General features: G+C 43.1%; 1 protein-coding gene across 1 annotated transcript in view; it reads right to left on the reverse strand.

Annotated features, from left to right (window-relative positions):
- Positions 1 to 15,383, reverse strand: part of ABCB7 (ATP binding cassette subfamily B member 7) — a 38,184-nt gene extending 22,801 nt beyond the window's left edge. Inside the window, exons 1-3 of the mRNA XM_082061778.1 lie at positions 15,192 to 15,383; positions 8,545 to 8,622; positions 6,903 to 6,989 (exon numbers count right to left, since the gene is read on the reverse strand). Of these exons, the coding sequence (XP_081917904.1) occupies positions 6,903 to 6,989; positions 8,545 to 8,622; positions 15,192 to 15,353 (327 nt within the window). The 5' untranslated portion in view covers positions 15,354 to 15,383. The remainder of the gene's footprint in view (positions 1 to 6,902; positions 6,990 to 8,544; positions 8,623 to 15,191) is intronic.
- Between the last annotated feature and the right edge of the window lie 5,166 nt (positions 15,384 to 20,549).

Raw genomic sequence — 20,549 nt, forward strand, 5'->3', positions numbered from 1 at the left:
TTATTTGATACGCAACTGATACTTCCCAATGTTTGAGACTAAAATTTCAAGTTGTAAATTTTTAGCTTTATATCCATGACATGCTGTTAAAACAGATAAATAGTTCTTAATTCAAATGTCCTCAAGAGTGCAAGTTTAGAGAGCTGGAAATGGAATACAGAGAAAGCCACAATTCACCACAGCTAAAAGAATTCACAAAATAAACTGACCCTTCTTTTTTTCCTTCTCAAGATTTCTGTACAAAATGCAAGGGCTTGGTATTTCTTCTTTGGAAGCTGTTTTATAACAGCATAAAATCAACCAGACAGAAAAGTAAAAAAAAACAAAAACAGAAACAAAAAGCCAAAACAATTACAATGAAGTAACAAAAACTAAGGCAAGAAGGAAGCCTGAAAGGTTTACAATAAGCGTAAGGAGTTTGGAAAACATTCAGCAAGTCACAATAAAATGCAGTATTTTTTTTTTTTAATAAGTCACTAGCATTATAGCAACTCAAATCTCTGAAACCGAACATTTATGCTGATATATAAACTGAACTGTATATACATTTCAGCTCCAACTATTTGGTTGCATTACAACAAATTTAAGCATTTCCAACAATCACTTCCACAGTTTTTTTTGGTCATCACCTTTGCAGAGAAGTGAGAAATCTTATTCTGCCCATGTATTTTAGGACATGTTTCCAGGAACACAAAGGACAGACCTTCAACGGATGTCCCATGAAGTTATGGCTACTATTCCAGTGGCCTTAGCTCAGCTTCTCATGTCACCACTTTGTTCCACAGAATGACCCCAAACGTTGGGTCATGGGGTTTCATGAGACTGCTGAGATGTACACGGCCGTACATTAGCTTAACTGATTACATCCATTTTTAATGAGTCCTTCAGATAGGTTCTCCTCTACAAACCTCAAATTTTGCTCCAAACGAGACCACAATTCAGTTAACAAGCCTTCTTGAGAAATATCAGGTTTTTTTTTGGTTTAGGGTTTTGGAGGTTTGAGGGTCAGGTTGTTTTGGTTTGAGGTTGTTTTTGTTTTTTTTTTTTTTAACAGAACCATAGGTTATTTTCTAGGTGGACAGATGTCTGTATCACTAACACTTGAAATACATTCAGCTCTGGAGTTCAGTAGAATATATTAGCTGAAGCCTCAGCTCTGCTACCAAACTGAGAGTAACAGCACATGCAATAACACACAGTCCAAGTATCAACAACTTTTGTGTCTCGGCTACCCTGCGGTTAACTTGAAAGACACGCAGGTTATCTAAGGCTGAAGGGAGGGCAGCAAGTAGCAGCTAATCTTGCCATTTCAGGCAGTATTTTGTAATCAGGGAGGAGTGGGGAAAGAAAAAACTAGTCTACACCTTTTAAAGAGAACTTTTCATTACAGTAGAAAGGGGGAGTTTTACAATATCTTTTATTGCTTCCCCCCCCCCCGGTTTATATATTTTAAATGCTCCCTCCTCGACTTTCTCTGTGAAGGTCCAGTGTGAATGAGCAACAAAAGAGAGTTCTGTTAAGAGTTAAGATTGCTAAGGCAACCAGGGAAGCCAATTCTATAAATATAAGCTTTTAAAAGCACCGGAAAATTCATCTCTGCGTTCCTAGTCATAGCTTCAAAGAAAACCAAACGGGAAGAGAGATCGTGTTTTGTCAACAATTGCAAATGTATTGGAGCATTACACAGTATAAGCACATTTCAAAGGACTTCTAAAAAATTAATATATGGAAGGTTTGTAAGTGAAGAGAGGATGCAAAGCTCTTTCTGTTGTGTCCTACCCATTCAGGAGACAGAGGTACGTGCTGCAGTGTATACACGAATCCATCCATTTGAGCCAAGGATGTGCATAAATAGCAGGTCAAACATTTGGAAAATATCTTTGATCATCACTTACAGGTTAAAAGGAAGTAAAAAAAATAGTATCACGCTAACACAAAAGTGCAACCAGAGCAGTTCTAATTATATGTTGCTATTGGCTAGTCAGACTTTGCACAGAAAAGCTATTAAAAAGAAGAAAAGACATTGGCTGCAAACAAGGAATCTATTTCCGTTTCTTCATGGCTGTGAATGGTATCAGAAGTAAATCCGTTCAGAAGAGAAGTCAGAAGGCAGACAGTCATTTGCCAAAGGCCTTGCAAAGGAACAAGAAGAAATATCAAAGGAGATGCAAAATGCACACACATTACATCAAAGTTTACCATGAAATAAATGTTACTGTTGTACAAAAACACAAGTTGAAAACGGTTTAAATGTACAAGTGGCAACATTAAGAATTAAAATGAGCGATCTGCTCAGTGGACTCCAGCCCTTTTTTGATTTGCTGCACTCTATAAAAAGGTTTAGAGAAGCATTTACTTTACCTCCTTATAAGTGATAGTAATGTTTTATATTTTCTTCCAGGGCCTATTTCTACAGAAATGAAGGGAATAGAAGGGAAAGGATGATAAATCAGGGAGCAAAGGAGAAAAGCCTTTTCTTCTCTTTGAATGTGGTATGTTTTTAAAACACACTACCAAATACTGAAGACTATTTGCAAAGGAAAGAACATTGACCACCTTCCTGCCCCCTCCCCCCCCCCCCCATCCAGGTTCTGAACCTTTTAAAATACCTAAAGAGGGAAAAAAGAAAGCCATCTTCCCACCTCTTCACAATCTCCAAGATTACTCAATCTTTCAAAGCATGCACTGGGCTGACCCTGTGACTTTGTGGATGCAGCCTGTGCCAGGATGACGAGCTATCAGAAGCATGATGGAAGAAAATGGTAGTCTAACTTGCATTTAAGCTGTCACTGCTGACGAAGAAAAGAAGACCCATTCTGGCTCCCTGTGTACTCACTCACGAAGCCATATCATCCTCATTATTGTACTAGCACAAGCTGTCTTGCATCCGCATGAGGTTATTCCGCAAACACCTTGCTTCCTCCCCTGCTTCCTCCTCTTTTTCCAGCACTCAAGTGCACAGTCCCAGCCCCTTTCTCACGACAGCTCATGAAATACCCCACTGAACCGATCCACCTCATGAAACCATCAGAAAACTCTTCAGTGTTTGTTGCAGAGTTTTGTCCCGGAGTCAGATAAACCTACACATTCAGTAGCATGATAACAAGCATGGCTGAGAACATAACTTTTTCTTTTTTAATCTAAATGCCTCCTGCTATTTAAATTGTTTCAGGCTTGCTGCGAGTGAAGCAGCAGAGGTAGTTTGGGGAGGGAGTGGGTATCCCCAGCATTTGAACATGGAATTTTTCGGCTAGATCACTTCCTCCTAGCTCACCATCTGACCATACAGTGACTTATGTAGCAAAACACCAAGGTGAGGAAGGAGGTAGGATTCTTTTTTTCATTACCTTATCAGCTTAAATAAATGTAAACTAGGGCCTGAATTTTCCTTATAAACTTTGGGAAAAAAAGTACTTACCCTTTTTCCCTGAAAATAAGACCAACTCCAAGAATAAGCCCTAGAATGATTTTTCAGAATTTTTGAGGATGCTCGAAATAAGCCCTAGTTACAGTTCATTTAAAAAGTCAATTTAAATAGCGTCCAGGCAGCTATACATGTAAAAAAGTAGAATTAATTGGCAATAGAATGCAGCAGGACAGACAGACCCTACCCCAAGAAAAGCAGACACCCCCAAAAGATTCGCACTCAAAAGACCCCACAAAACCCCAAACAATAGATAATGACATGACTGTATTTGAATAAATGTCGATTTTTTTTCACGAATATCGGTAAATATAGATTATTGTACATGGAAAAAGGAAATAGAGTCACAAGAAATTCATGATGGAATTCAGGGTTTGGAGAGTTATGATGATGTACCAGAATGTGATGACATGACTATATTTGAATAAATGTTGATTTTTTTTGTTCAAGAATAAATGTAGACTGTTGTTTATGGAAAAATAACACATCCCCTGAAAACAAGCCCTAACACATCTTCTGGAGCAAAAATTAATATAAGACCCTGTCTTATTTTCGGGGAAACAGGGTAGTCCTCTATTTTCGCACTATCCATCTCTCCACAGAAGGCAAGCAATGACGAGCAAACTAAATAGCAACTGAGTGAAACAGTGGTAGGGAAGGCTAACTATCAGGGCTCCATCGTGACCACTGGTCTTTCCACAAGTAATACATGTCTGCTTAGCAACAAGTCAGGAGCTACAGCATTTATTCCTGTCTGTTCTGTGTACGAAAGATCAACACACACAAAAAAAAACCACACCCAAAGGTGGTAAAGAACAATACTGTTCTCATATCAGCCACTGCAGCAAGTAAGTTATTTTGTAAGAAACCAGATGTGTAAGCTTCTCTCTTGGTTGCTTGTGAGACGAAGGTATCAATGCCCTTCACTCTCTGTGTTTATCCTTAGTATTCAGTTTTGTATTGCCTGAAGCTGCTACAAAAGGGGCAATTTAAAACATCAGTCCCAAAGTCAGTTTCCAGAATGAACAGGCTGGTTTGTCAAAAACCTTTGCAAGAGAGAAAGGTGTAATAGAGCTGACATGTATATCACCTACAGTTTTCCTAAAAGCATAATCCTAGGGGAAAAGATACTCATGTGGTAAATTGGGTGCCAGTATTTTACGCACTGAACACAAGTGCAGGAACTGCACTTGTAACATCAGATTTCCTGCTCTATTTTTGCTGAGAACCTCTTGGCTTTTGCATCCAGTGTTACTCTGTTTTTTCCACTCTCCAGACGTTTCACCTCACCTAGAGCCAGCTCTTGCTGCTTTCTCCTGGGCAATGCTGAACAGCTGACAGTTGTTTATTTAGACAACAGCCTTAACTGACAATGTCCTAGATTAACTACATTATAGCTCCACTTATTGGAATAAAAAAGTCAGGGGATTGGCTTATATGGGAGCAACTGCAAGTAATGGGTGAACAGGTAATGCCACTGGAATATTTACACTGCCTACCAGACTAAAAAAATATCAGCTGCCAGCAAAATTTCTGGCTAGCATAGTCGTAGTCAGTTTTAATTTTAAGGAATATCCAGTGTTCCTTAGTGTTACTGGTGTTCTGGTAAGCAGAAGCTTCCACTTCCTTTCTGGCCAGAGAAAATCCTGAAATTTAAATTGCTGAATGATGCCAAACTGTAGACCTTAGAAAAGTAGTAATTCCAAAGAATATACACTATGATTACACATGCAATACCTATAACAATTAAATAGATTTGTCCTGGAAGTTGCCAATCACATGCAAAGGGGTTCAGTTGAAAGAGGTCTGTATTTCAGGAAATAGCTTCTTAAAGAAAGAATCAAGAGCCCCTTGTGGTGTTTTTGAAGATGGGTCAGTTGTGAAGTTGGGTCTGTGAAATGGATTTGCAACTGAATCATATGAGGGTGACTTTGTTCTAAACTCTATTCCATGGAGTCGTGAAAAATGAAGTTAAGACAGCAAACAGGAAACATTGGGCTAATCAATATACCCAGGCAAACAGAAATTCTAGTAGGAAAAAAAACAAAAAAACCAAAAAAACAAAACACAAGGACAAATAATTAAGCCCAACAGATGCATGATCACCAAAGTGACAATACAGGGGATAACACCCTCCTCCCATTTACAGGAGAAATGCAATCTATAGCCATTATATTCCATAACATATATAATTAGACTAAACACTGAGAAGGATAGTCTGCTAGCTTTAAAGTCTGTTTGGCCAGGAAATCTTTGAAAGGGCCTATAGCTGTTACAAAGAGGGTCTTAAAATTAATCTGAAGTTAATGTAACATGCAGAGATACTGAGTGAAGACGTCCGATTATTCTATTTCCCCCTGTGCCTTACGCAGAAAAGATCACAGATTTTTGCTAAAACAAGCTGGCTATACTTTAGGTTATGAAATTCCCTCCTAACACCAAAGCATACATTTTGGTAGCATCTCTCCTGACCTCTGCCTGTAACACAAATTGGGTTTGGATTCAATGAAGGGACAACACTCAGATCGAAACTTAAGAGGAAATCCTCCACTGAACTCTTCAGTTTTTTTACAAGTGAGGCTGTGGAAAATACGCCAACAGAACAGTTCAGCATAAGCCAAACAGCCATGAGAGACCTGGATTCTGTCCTGAAATCCCAGTTTGCCATCAATATAGTCTTTGCTAGGAAGATCCCACCCAAATTTAAACAAGTTCTAATCATCACATAGAGTTGTTCGGCAAATACACAAAGCAGCAGAAATAAGCTTGCACCTAAAGTAAGGAAACCAAAGTTACGTAAACTGGAGAGCTTGGATTCTGCAATTTTAATCATGCAAAGTTTATATTTTGTTGTTTTCACCAAAAGCTTGCCTCGTTTTCTAACTGTAATAATTTGGTCTAATAAAAGATACTGCTTCTCTTTGCATACCTATCATAATTATTTTAACATGTGCTTCCTGAATATAAATACAGTCAGATTAGATATAATGTTAATGCATATGATATAAGTATAAATACATGCAGTTTAATTACTTCTCTCTCTACCCCGCTTCAAGTGCAATTTTACCAAGTGATGCACTAACTTGTATCCACAACCTGATTTGTACTATCCTGAATGCCAAGTCACAGGGAAATATCAGTCACAAACAAGAAAAACAAACCACAATACATTACAATGGAACACACTTTCTGTGAAAAGAAAAAAAATAACATAACACAGGACAATTTCAAAGGAGTGTATGACAGTAAAATTACATTTTTTAATAAAACAACTAAAGCACTTCAACACAGTTATTATAAACACCTGGCGATTTAAGAGCTAGAAAGCCTACATCAGCAATTAAACAGTATCTACTCTGCTATAGTACTCAACAAATTGTTGTTTGGGGTTTTCATTTTTTTTTTGGGGGGGGGGGAGGCGGGGCAAGCTGATCACATTTTTTATTTAAAAAGCAATACTAATTAAGCCATTTTTTACCCCTTCCTTTGGATCTGTGTGAAGTCCTCCACCTGCATGACCATGCCAACACATTCTCTTCTCTATCAGTCGCCACCTCGGTAGGATCTGGGTAAAAATGAGAATTCAATTTGCAAGAACCTCAGGAAACATTCAAGTAAAAGCCAAGAGAAAAAAAACACTGGTTTGGTTTCCCTCCCTCATCCTCCAGCTATATCACCTTGCTTTAATACAAGATATCACCTCTCTAAAAATCTTGCCTTGCTTAAGGAAACAATACTAAGAAAGGGACTATAATCTGGCAGTAAAGTAAAAAGCATGTTCCAAGCAGTCAGGAGGTAAAGATAATAGAGCTTTAAATATTTCAGTTAAAAGGGCACTTAAAAACTAGAAAGTGGACTAAAAAACATAAAAAAGAAATCAAAGTTCCACTTTACACTTTTCTTTCCCATCAGGATGAGAACAGCCTACTGGTGCCCTATGAAAGGTCCCAGTGAACCCAGTGCCGAAGCCCCGCTGCAATCCATGTACAGCATGTGCAGGTGCAGTGAGGAAAACAACCTGCTTTTAAAAACTAATGCTCATTCCTCTTAGCATGTGGTTAAGGTTGCCTGTTAAACAAATACAGAGAAAAATTCTGAATTTATGAATGCACATAGATGTACTAAAGCATAATAACTCGATACCGCTAGGCGTTTCTCCAAGTTCAATGTCAAAGTGCCTGCCACAAACAATTGACGCGTTAAAGCTTTTCAAAAAGACTCTGCATTTTGTTTAAAAGATTTGCTACATGTTGACAATTTCTGGGTCCAGGTTACACAAAAGCTCTTTAGTAATCTCATTTTATGTACATGGTTTGAGAGCAGACCTCAGGGTTTTCCAAAACAAAATTTCACTTTTCATATTTTAAAGAAAAACATTATAATAACAATCTAAGCAGATTCCATGTTGTGAAGTCCCAATGACCTTCAAACGATTTTAGGTGCTTAAGTCAGTTCTATGAATGGTTATTTTTTTAATAATTAAAAACAAACAAAAACACGAAACACAAAAAACCAAGACAAATACATCACCTAACTTCACTCAAGCGAAGTGTGTTACCTAAAACTCTGTCATAATTATTCCATGAACAGTAAAAAAAAAAATAAATCACATCTTCCTTATGTTTAAATGAGTGTAAAGGTAAGCACACTTCTTAGGAATAATAGCCTGACATCCTGGCACTCAGAATGATGAGAATAAACTTCCAACGTTTCTTGATATTCTACAACCTAGGCAGAATTTTGAAGTAATAAAGCCCTATATATTCAAGGAAAACTCACAGCTTTCTATGCATTGATATTTTCTATGCCTGACACCATGAATCTAAGTATCAACACACAACTTCCATTTTTAAGAACTCTTCTTTATAAATTCCTGTATTATCATTAGTCTGTAGAGACTCAAAAAGACTTCTTGAGGAGAGTGCAAATGTCTGACGCTTCTAAGCAAAGTTACCTCATTCTTTAGAAGCAGAAACATAAGTTGCTGTTTAACTCGCTCCATGTTAAAACTGTAAATAGTGGAATTAAAACAAAACAGCAGACTAAACTGAAAGGTGCTGCAAGGGCTTGAGTTTCCTCTGACTTACAAGTAAGTAGGAAGAAAAACAATTTATACCTACCTCTGAAGCCTCTAATAATGGTCTTGAAAATTCTCCCCCCAGACTTTGCCATGATCTTTGTTTGCAGATTGGTGGAATCTATAAAATAAAGAGGGGTGCGAGGGGGATGGAAGTGAAAATGGAGTCATGCAGAACATGCACTTCACATTCAGAGAATATTAATCTGGTTTATGTAAACAAGCATAAGACGAAAATAGGGCAGATGGCTTTGTTTGTTAACAACTGACCACAGAAAAAGAAAACTGGTGGGGAGCAGCTGTAAAATAAATTACATTCAACCATTAAAAATGCTAAGTGACAATGAACCTTTCTCTTCCCTGAATCCCCACTCCCATCAGACTTCATTTCTTTTGTACCATGAAAGCCCCAAGTTTTCCCTTTCCTCTCATTTAAATTTTCTCCCAGGTTGTCTTCTGTCTCCTTTGAAACACTCTTTTGTTCTGTTTTTCATTACAAACTGTTATTCTTATGCTATAGGTTCACTTCCAACTCACCTTGGCTCAGCTTATGCCATGTTTGTCTCACAGACCATCAGGCGAATCAAAGCTACAGCTCTGGACTGGGAAGCACTGGGACTACCAGAAATTAGAGCGTGGCTGACTACAGCTTTTAGGTAGGTAGGACACAAAATACCCAATATTCACATATCCATCAATGCATCGTTAATAGATGTACTGCCCAGCACTAACTGTAGCACACTTTACATGTTACACTGAGACCTGTTCATTTTCCATAAGAGTTTCAAAGGACCATTTATTTTCCTTAGGTAGACTGGCTGGCAGCGCTTCCCCAGTGGCACAACAGGGACCTCTGTTTGGTGGGCAACGATGCTGCCACATCATCTTTGACACATTCAATATTAAATCTTCTACTGCTCTGTCACAATACACCATACACCTCACACTATATAAAAATCACTACCACAGAGCAAAACAGCAAAAAACCTGCTCATCAGCCCAAGGCACAGGGCAAATGTCAAAAACTAAAAATAATAATTTGATCATAAAAAGGGTATTTTTAACCTTGACAAACAGCAGCAACATCATATATTTTATATCTTGCCTTAAGCATTCCTTTGCTCCTGTCTTAAGACACATACCATAAGTTATCATTTAGGTTTTTTTAAGAAAATTAAGATCATTCCCCTTCATGTCACCACATTGGACCTACTTACTTCAAACATTTCCATTACGTGACATCACATACAAAGACTAAATATTAGAACTATACATTTTGCCCTTAGTAGAACTAAGTGACCTGGCTAAACAGCCCTGATGCTTCCAGGACCTGGGTTAAATGAAGGAGCTTTATTTACAGGGCACTTAATTGCAAATACAGTCCTAACTTTACAGTTTCATGACACCACAGAGGTCTCCGTCTAAACTAATAGGCTCTGCATATGGACAGTGACTGTTTCACAAACAGAAAATGTAATGGAAAAAGAGGAGGACTTCGAGATGCTTCAGTACATACCAAATTAATGTAATCACTACAAAGGCAAGGTTATTTTGGATAAAAGGTCCCACCGACATGCAAGAGGAGGAGTACGCACCCTTAGCAGTATCCTCTACCCGACATACTGAGAAACCAACACCAAATGAAGTTGTACAACCAATACAGAAGGCAGCAGCGTTCTCTAATTCAGCAAAGACAGTTACACCGATACAACTGCACCTGCTCCACCAGAGGCCATTCAGAAGGACAGATTAAACCATGACAATTCACGATTTATAGTGGAGACATGATCCACGGGAACCTTAATACCAAGGAGTCCTACATTCACAGCAATGAGATTGAGTTCTTGTCCCCTACAGCTGGAACCTCTCCTGAGCAGAACCATTCTGTCCTGCTTGGAAAAAAGAAAATCTTTAGTATCATAAGAACTGAAATTCAGGTATTTAACTCTGAATGCATTTTGTTGTTGTTGTTTATTCCTAGTACATGGGAGTAGACAACTGATGCTCCAACAAGTATCGGGAAGAGCTAATTACTGTTCTTCTAGAGTGTACTCATAGGACATCATAAAAATATATTACTAATAATTCATATACTTTGACCCCAATGTTCAAAAAGCTCTTTTCTGAGTGACGTATGAGACACACAATGTCACAGAAACAACTCCTACTGAGACCAGTCTGGTCTCAGTTACTGCACTAGATAGCCTACTTACTTGACTGAAGCTGTTAACTCTCATGGGGTTAAGAGACTAACACAGCAAAAAGATGAAAAGATTTGCACAAGGTACAAGGAAAAACTTGTTCTGATTTTCAGTCTTGAGCCTGGAAGACTGGAGGTTTCAACTTTCTCCCAAGCTCCTGCTAAACCCCAAGTTCCAGCAAAGAAATAAAGAATTAAACACGGTGAATAACTGCTAAGTCCTCTGGCCATCACAGTATTATTAGAAAACTGCCCAAGCGAGCGGGACAGCAGCTCATCCTGTCACTCTGCACATCCCGCGGGCAGGCCTGGGACTCCACTTGCCCTCACTACAACTCTTTCCCGACAGATTTAAGACTACAAAGGAAAGGCATACTTGAACCTTATTGCAACACATCAAAGTAACAGTTATTGCTTTAAAGGAGCAGGTGCAAGTCCTGCTTATTTCTGAATTTAAGAAATTATGCAGGGAACATTAATTCTGGCATTTCCTAACTTTAGAATGCCTGACTCTGCACCATTATGTTATTTTAATGTGTTTTTGATATGATTCTATAAACTGTAAAGGATGAAACAGATGTCTAGCACTGATTGCACATAAAAGTCATATTGCTAAAGTGTCATGACTGCTGGTAGTAATTTAAATACTATAAATACAAACAAACAACAGGGATTAAACACACTTGCACAAGGTCAAATCCACACTTAGAAGCTTCTCTCTGGAGTATGTTACGTGCTGTTTCAGATGTAATGGGAATGGCTTTTTTTAAACTAACTGTAACAGAAAAGATAGCCAAAGGTAGGATTCAAGTACCTGGGCAATATTCAAGTCCCACTGTTAATTTTTCTTGGTTTGCAAACTCTGCAAAGATGTATAGCAGAGAGCAGAGGAAGATGAGAGAAAAGGTGAAAATATTCAGGTATAAATACAGACTAAACTGTCGCCAATATGAACAATATAACTTAAGTGGAGTTAACATTTAACAACAGCCAACACGCAATTGCTCTGTACACACACCCAGAGCAGATGACACCAAGAAGATTAACAAAAATACACCTTGAAGAGATTTCCCTGTAACGTCTCACTAATACACTCTCACATTTGGCTTATTTTGGTAAAACACAACCCAATGGCAGAACGGTAAACCCACATAGCATCAACAGCTGGTACCCCAACGTACACCACAGCAGCCCTGCTCCAGGGACTGCTGTTCACCCTGTGCACCCCTGTATTTCCCAAATGACTTTCAGAGCAAGTCCTAATATGTCCATCTGTTCTACTTCATTATACACCCTTCCTCACAAAAATTTTCAGTATTATTAGATGTCCATTTTTATAGACGTATGGGATTGCTGCTCTGCTCAGCAGCAATACTTTCTCTCTAAAGGGATTTTGAAAATTCAAGGAATTTCATATACTCCCTTACAAAGCACGTATCTGTCAATAAAGACTGTTGACTAACGGAGACTGTTGATTTATAGTTCCCATGCATCAAGCTGTTCAACTACACCGAAGTCCAGAGAAGGGAATTTAGCAATGCACAGTGACATGTGAAATGACGTCTGGACAATAAACCTAAGTATAATTTTACAGAACAGACTAGGCTTCAGGGAAAAAAAAAAAAAAAAAAGGCAAAACATAAATACATTTAATGAAACACCTGAAACTTCTCTTATAACCACTTCCAGAGCAAGGGGTATTATTAAATTATGCAGAAGAATGTGCTCTTTATCATGTCAAGTGGCAGCTGGAAGGGCAAGATAATATGAGGGAAAAGTCTATTTTTTACCGTTACACTTACACTAATTCACAAAGCTCTGCTTTCTTCAACTGCCAAAGCCATCTCTGAAACAAACCCCTCAGTGTATTTCTTGACTTATATAGGCACCTAGTAAAATAATTATACTTAAGTTAAAGGCTGTTGGACCTTTTCAGTCAAATGCTATTTTCCTTCCATTTCAGTTTTGGATTGAATAGAATTTCTCACTGTTTTTATGTTCGATGCAGGCAAACTGTTCCACAAAAAAAAAATCCTAAGCTTTCTAGAAATAAACTACAGTCTCTGGTTACTTTTCCAAGCTCACCAAGCAGGCCACATCCAACATGCCCATTCTCTCTAGTACTCCTCAGCAGAGATCCTCACTTCAAAGCACAAGTTTTGACATGTTGAGCTACAGTTATGGAAATTAAAAAAATCATCTTAATATCAAGAAACAGAGTCTGATCACAGTTCCACAATACTGATGCTACCCGTTTTTCCCCTCCAGAAATTTAGCTATTTTCCTCTCCAGCATACAAATGTTACATTACTCAGAAAAGCAAAACTCTCATCAAAACTGCTGAAAAATGTAAGTGTGAGGGAAGAACAACATGGGTCTGTAATGCAACAGCACCCAAACAACTCTGCTTCATTTGAATCTCCCTGTACTAAGTGCCATTGAACATATATAGATTGTATTACTGTAATACAATTACTCTTACAACTAATTGTAAGCTAAGAAAAAAGCTTAGAACCGGCATGAAACAATGAAGACAGGCTGATAAAGTAGTGCACAGATGCAAAGTAGACGGCTGGCAGACAAGTGCTTGAACTCATCTTCTTCAAAAACAATGGTTCACTTTGCTTTTATGGTCACACTTCAGAGCTTTTTCCTTCCTTTGGTCGTATTTTTGCTCGCAAGTTAAGCTGTGGCTATAGTGTTTACCAGTCTGAGCTGTAAAAGGCACAACTCTTGACTGACACAGCTCTGCTGTCACAAACCTCTCCTATTTGCATAGTCACATCAACAGAAGCAGAACTGTGCTTGTGCAGTTGATTTTACTCACAAAAGCCATTTTATTACAGCAGTAAGAAGCACCGTGTCGCTGGGGATAACCATGTCACACCAGGTGCGCCCTCCTGGGAAGGCCCTTGCTATTTCAGAATGCTTTGGGGACGATATGCCGTCAAAGCCAGCTGGCTGGATTTCACATGCAGTTGGGTCCTGCCAGCTGAAGAGGCTGGATCATGGGCATTTATTTCACATTTACTACCCTTGGTTATGTTCAACAAGCTACTGCAAAATCTAACCCATGTCTGACACCTTGAATACAGCAATACAGGTAAAAGAAGAGCTTCTCCACATGCTACTGAGTCATCACACAGTAGCCCAGAGGCTTCCACGAGAACACATGCTAAAAAACATTACTTTCATTAAACTTTATTCCTAGTCGACTGTGAAGCATGCAGCTTAGGACCATGGCAAACAAGTTTATGTTGTTTTAAATGTAAAACCAGGTGTGTTTCTTCATTTTTTTAATATACAGAAAAGCTTTCAGAAGAAGCACATTAAAAAAGAGTTTTCAAAATGGTTTTCATTAGTATACAAACATAGCAAAATAATTAAATTACTCAAACTTAAAGAGGATTCGCATACTTGATCCCAGATGATTTTTTAAATGCTGAATTACCTAATTCATAAAAAATCAATGACCACTCTGAAATACAACCTGCTGAAGTGCCCAGCCAGCTTTTGACAGTCACTTCTGTCAGTGCAAACACAATGTTTCTTGAACTAGCTGAAAAATGGGAAGAAGAAAAGGAAATTGAAATCACAGGACACTGCATGTTCTTCTGTCAGCAGATTCAATTAAACATTGAAAAAATTATGTGAACTAGTCCCAAAGTTTTAAAGGACATTAAAACAAAAAATTCCAGAACACTAAGTTTGAGCCTCCTACTAAATAACAATCACAAAAAATGCACAATACACTTGGGGGAAGGAAGAAGGAGGAAAGAAAAAGGTTATTACCACACACAAATAACGGCCAAGAGTTTACAGAAAGTTCATTCACTCAGTCTTTGGAATATGCTTCCTTCCTTCACTTTGAAAAACGCATATGAATTACTGCAAGCTGGACTCCTTCACTTTGAGATATGTACTTGATTTTGTACTTGTAACAAAACAAAAATTCACCAGAACATGTTACAGAAACAATTCCAATTTCCTTTCCCTATATAACGGCAAAATTAGCTGTCAGGATAGGTTATTCTCTAAAGTTTAGCATCAGTTCAAAGGCATTGCTTTTATAATGCTTGCCCACAAAAAAGATGGTTTTGTCCACAAAATGCCGATGAACGCACCACAAACAGCCAGGCCGGTACCCGAGCACCAGAGCGCAGGGAGGTCCAGCCCGGAGCCGGCCGGGCCCAACGCGCCCACGACTTTATCGCTCACGACCAAACCGCCCGCCCCGCAGGCTGCACAGCGAGCACCGCCGCGGCCCCCGGCCCTTCCCGCCCCAGGGGCGGCCTCCGGGGGCCAAGCGGCGGCACCTGACCCACCCCGGCCCGGGCGGGTGCCGAGCGCCGACCACCGGGCACGGCAAGGACGGAACAGGCCGCCCTCGCAGAGCCCGCGGGGACAGCACCGCGGGACGCGGGGCCCGGCGCCTCTCCTCGGCGCCTCTCCTCGGCCCCTCACCGCTCGCCCCCAGCGCCCCCACGTACCTGAGCGCTCCTCGGAGCCGCGCGGGCCCGGGGCCGCCCGCTTCCCGCCAGCCAGCCGTGCGCGCAGGCGGCGGCCGGGGGCCGCAGCAGAGCGAGGGCGAGCAGCCGCCGCTTGCGGGACGCGGCTGCCGCCAGGCTCCGCGGAGCCCCCAGCAGCGCCATGTCGGGAGGGCCGGGGAGCAGAGGATTGTGGGACGCCGGCGGACTCGCTGGGCGGAGCGGCGGGGCGGAGCGCGGCTCCCGGCCCGGGCGCGGGGCGGAGGAGGCGGGGCAGGTCGCTATGGCAGCGCCGGGACCGCGCTCCCGCCCTGGGGAGCCCTCGCCCGGCCGCCGCTCCCTGCGGTTTGTCCGCCCGCTGGGTCTGCTGAGAGGCGGGAGGGCGCACAGGCTGCCCTCAGCCCTGCCAGGGCGCCCTGAGGGGGATGGACCCTTCCCTGCCAAGCCCGTCCCGAGCTGTCACCTCCTCAGGAGGGTTTTTATTCTGACTGTCCAGCCTGTTTGTGAAACTGGACTGTTGAAACACGAGGGTCCTCAAGCCCATACCACACACCATCAAGCACCGCTCATATTGGCCAGCAGCTCCATTAACATGGCAATGCTCTGAAAAGTCTCTCCTGTTCCATGGGGTGCTTCTTCCAATCCACCCATCAGCACTCTCATGCTGTCCCCATGCATGGCCGGACACCGCTGTCACGGTCACAGAAGAGGGGCCCAGGCTGGCACACGTCCCTCTCGGCACATTTCAGGGACCCCGCAGAGCAGCTGCCCCAGCGGTTTCCTGGGCTTGGGCCTGCAGAGCCGTGAGGGGAGCGCGGCCGGCGGGGATGGGGTCACCCGGCTGACACATGGCCTGGCACGGCCCTGCACAGACCCAGCTGCATCCCACACCTTTCCCTGTGTTAAAGCCTTGAGATACCTTAGAGAATTCCTGTAGCTAACGCAGCTCACAGCTCAGCCTTTGAGAGCAGAATAACGCAGCGATAGCATGGTTCCTAATTAAACACCGATTTAGGAAGATAAAGCCGTGCCGTGGATTAAATTCACAATGGCTGGTACACTCTCATCTGATTGGCATGCAGAGCCGTGAGGAAGCTGTAACTCTGTGTGGCATTTTTAATCACATAAAGATTTCTTCAAAGCTACCAGAGCTTGACTACTGATGCTCTTGCCTTGAGGGAGGGTTGTAAGCTCATTTGCAGAGCAGAAAGACAGACAGACGGAAGGGGACAATTGGCTTAAAGCTGATTTTTAATGAGGCAGGCTTTCTCTAGTCTGTGCTTTGATACGCAACTTTGCTTCTGACTGGGATTCGCTTTAAACGACAGAGGCGACATTTCTCTGTCACTAATTTAATTCTTCATCATAATTGCATTTGGCAGAGCTTGGTCTGAACAGTGCCGCCCAGTGGCATCATCATTCAGTAAGAGAAACAAATTCTAGCCTTATGGCTTCCATACGCCTGCTTCCTTCCGTGTGCCCTTTTCAACATGGAAGTTTGACCAGGCAAAATGGGAAATTTGTGACTCTGTCTGGGACAGCCCAGACCGACAGGTTGACCAATATTGCAACATCTTTTGAGGGATTTCAAATGCTTCTGCAATGTTTCCATGTGCACTGCCAAGACACCCTTCATAGACACAGTGCACGTATGCAGATGCAGCGCATTCGGGATCCACCTGGCCCACACCACAGGCTCCCAGCCATATGAGACATGTACAGTATTTCCAACAGATGAAGCTCTTTGGACATGTGCCACACAGAATACCTTGTATATGCACAAAAGAACCCTGAACTGTGGTATCACAATATTTGACATAGCTTTAATGCTTTTCTAATGGAGATTTACAAAATCCCTCAATAAATGTATTGTTAAGCCTCAGCATACTATTCTGGGACAACTGTATCATGACAGTCTTGTCTTCATTAAATACAGAGAGAAGAGCGTGTTCCATACACCTGTACACTGTGTCATACTGATTAGTGCTAACAGCAGAAACAACAGCAACATTTATGGTTTATAATGGCAAAAATAACTTGCTAGTATTATGCTATATACTAGCTCTTGTTTATCTCCTCCTATATGTTTATCTGTACCATTCTCCTTGTTCCTTTGAGTTTACGCCTGTATTTAGTCTTAAGCTGGGTCCTGCATCTTCCCCTCTCCAGGCTTTCTTTACCAAGGTCCTTCCGCAGGGGCTGAGGTTTCCCTGAACCCTTGTGTGCTCTTTGCCACCAGAAATCCATTCTGTGGATGGGCTCCCCGGACAGTGAGGATGCAAGTGAGATGCCACCAAAGGAGATCTGGTTCTTGGGGGACCACTTGTTCAACCATGCCTGCCAGCACGTGAGGCAGTGGGCCTCTGCCGTGCTGGGAAGCTCTGGAGAGCCTGGTGACCTGGTTCATCACGAGACCAATTCCAGTTTGGTATTTTTATGGCAGAGCTTTTCCCCCGTGCTCGAGGAACTGGCTGGGAGTACCGGCTTTCACTCTGCTGTCACTATGTGCCTCAGCCTTTGTGAGGAAGGTGACTTTGTCCATCCCTGGGCTGTCTTTGGCAGGAGGAACTGTTCCAGGCCCCAGAAAGATGTGTGTTGTTACTTTGTAAACTTATTTCCTAACTGTCTAGTGAAGTCTTTTTTCCCTTTACCTGATACCAGATTTATACTTCCCCATGGCAGTGCTTAACACCATCAAAGTAATTTTCCTTTGGAAATGCCTACTTGTGTGTTCAGGAAATATTACAGCTATCTTTTTACTTTTCCAGATTACTTCCATTTGCAATATAACTGAGCCTTCTTTTTGAATCAAATCTGCAACGAAACCCCCACCCCATTAGCCACAGGGGTGGGGGTGGGTTCTAAAGCTCCAGAGCTCATTAGGGTGTTCTCTGTGCTCCAGCCCAGCAGAAGTGAAGACGACAGCGGAGAAAGTGAGGAGTTGAACCAAGCAGTGTGCAAGAACAATTACCGGTCCCTAGATAACCTCTTGTGCCAAGCACCCTGCTATGCCTGGCCACCGCCAAGGGCCATGTTAAGAGCGTGGAGGTCCTCCTGACCCAGGGGACAGAGGTGGACAACCTGGATGTGAAGGCTCAAACCCCACTCTTCATGGCGGTCAGGATTGGCCACTGGCAATTCATGAACATCTTGGACATGTGAGCCAGTCCTGCCAGCAGCATCTGCAAAAAACTGCTCGCCACTGCTCATCACCGCAAGAGATGGAGACATGGACATCCTGCGGCAACACCTGGACCATGGCATGGAAACCATGATCAAGAGAGGCTGCCCGAGTGGGCTGCCAACTCAGTGGCCTGTTCCTGTCCAATCTACCTCGTATTTACATGATACCAGATTATTGATACCTGTACAAGGCACTGCACAAACCTCAAGAGAGACACAGGAAGAAAAAGAGGCCATATACCTACAGTGGCCAGAAACACGACAACCGCTTCTCTCAAAGTCACCTAACCAAGAGAACAAAGCTCATGCTATAGATACAGAAAGCTAACAGGAGAGTTTTATAAACTTGCATTGCTAAAGCAGCTTGCCACAAAAAAAAAAAAAAAAAAATCTGTTTCTCTGCAGATTTAGTGTAGAAGCAGAGGGTCTGCTTGGAGACAGACAGAAATCAGTGTATACCAAACTCATTGTTCTCAACAGCCTGAGGAAAACAGTCATCCTGACAGAGCTTGAGCTGATCCACTGTGACTTGGAACGCATTCCTCATTCTATCTTTAACCTCATCATTCTGCAGGAGACAGACCTGAAGGGCAATAACCTAAAGATCACTGAGGAAATCATCAGCTTCCAGCACTTGCATCGTCCCGCTTGCCTGAAGCTGCAGTACAACCACACTGCAAACAGGCAACCTAGACAATTTAGAGCGCTTTTACCTGCTGTCAGAGGTAAGTGAGAAGAAACTGTGGCAGCTGAACCTCAACAATAAGTGTACCTTGAAGAAGCTGCATCAACAGGATGACCAAGAACTTTCAGGATAAGCTGGAACTGCACCAGTTCATGTTGAGTGGCATTCCTGACACAGTCTTTGACCTCATTGAGCTGGAAGTCTTGAAGGTGGAGCGTCTGTGCAGATGTATGCTTATGAGGATCTCTGGCATGTGTCATCTACTGCAGAAGGAAATGCGTGTTTCTTCTGCTTGTAAGATCCCACTTGGCTTTTAAAGTTTTCCAAACCTTCTATACCCAGTCCTGATGCCACTCAATTGCTACAGGTATGCAGGCCAGGTTTTCTTGGCATGCCTTATACTGACAGAGGTGCAGAATTTTACACATGTGCAGAGGAAGCTCAGCGGAACGCAAGCTGGGCTTCAAGAGCCGGTGCCTCCTCATGTCCATGTGGGCACCGGCACGTTTCTGTGCCGAGGTGTGAAGCTGTGGCTGCTGGCTGTTACACACCAACAGTTACCTGCAAACCTGGCTCCTTGTGCCTTGGTTACAGGAGGGGAAACAAACCAGATCTTCTCTTTGTCTTTTCTTCCTTTTTATATTATGGTAAGGTGTGACTTTTGTGTAGACAAGTTTTGAGAACTCCAAATGAGAGTTTTAGATGATATCTTCCCTCTCTCTAGAAACAAAGACTTCCCAGCTCTTATTTGTTCTTAGCACTTGCACTGTGTTGCTTTTCTTTCCAGTGTGAACGGACTAATGGACGGCCCAAACTTCAGCTCCGTTTCCTTCTCCTTGTGGCCGTCATGTTCTCTGCAACATGGCGGCCGGGGGCGCCCCGGTGCCCGGCGGCCGTGCTGCCGGAGCCAGCGGCTCTGCCCGCGGCAGCAGCACCGCGGCCGGCGGCGGCTGCCGGCGGATCTGCCCCGCGGGGCGCGGTGAGGAGAGCAGCGGCCGCCCCAGCCCGGCCCGCAGCTCGATCCCCAAGGGGGTGGGCGGCGAGTCGGCGATCGGACCACAGCTGCTGCCCACGAACGACCAGCTCCGGGAGCTCCGGACCATCGTCAGGGACAAGACGGAGCCCGGCGGGCACGGCGCGGCGCTGAGCCCCTCGCCGCGGGCGCCCTGCGGCTGACAGGGAGTCCCCGGGAATAACCTGCCGGAAAGCGGGAGGAGGCGAAGAGCGAGGCTCCCGCCGCAGACCGCTGGCTGGCGGCGGACCCCGACACGCCGTTCTCGCCCACCGGCTCCGAGGTGCCCGAGCGGCTCCGGAGAGCGCGGAAGGGCTGCGGGGCCAGGCCGGGAGCGGCACTGAGGGACAGAACGCCCCGCCCCCCGTGCCCGCGCTCCCGCCGCGCCCTTGAGCGGCGGCGCCGGCAGCCAATGGAGCGCGGGCGGGCCGGCGCGCTGCCTCCCGCCTCCCGCCCCCCGCGCGGCGGCGCAGGCGGGGTC

Source organism: Streptopelia decaocto (genome assembly GCF_964273445.1).
Source record: "Streptopelia decaocto genome assembly, chromosome: 10".
NCBI lineage: Eukaryota > Metazoa > Chordata > Aves > Columbiformes > Columbidae > Streptopelia > Streptopelia decaocto.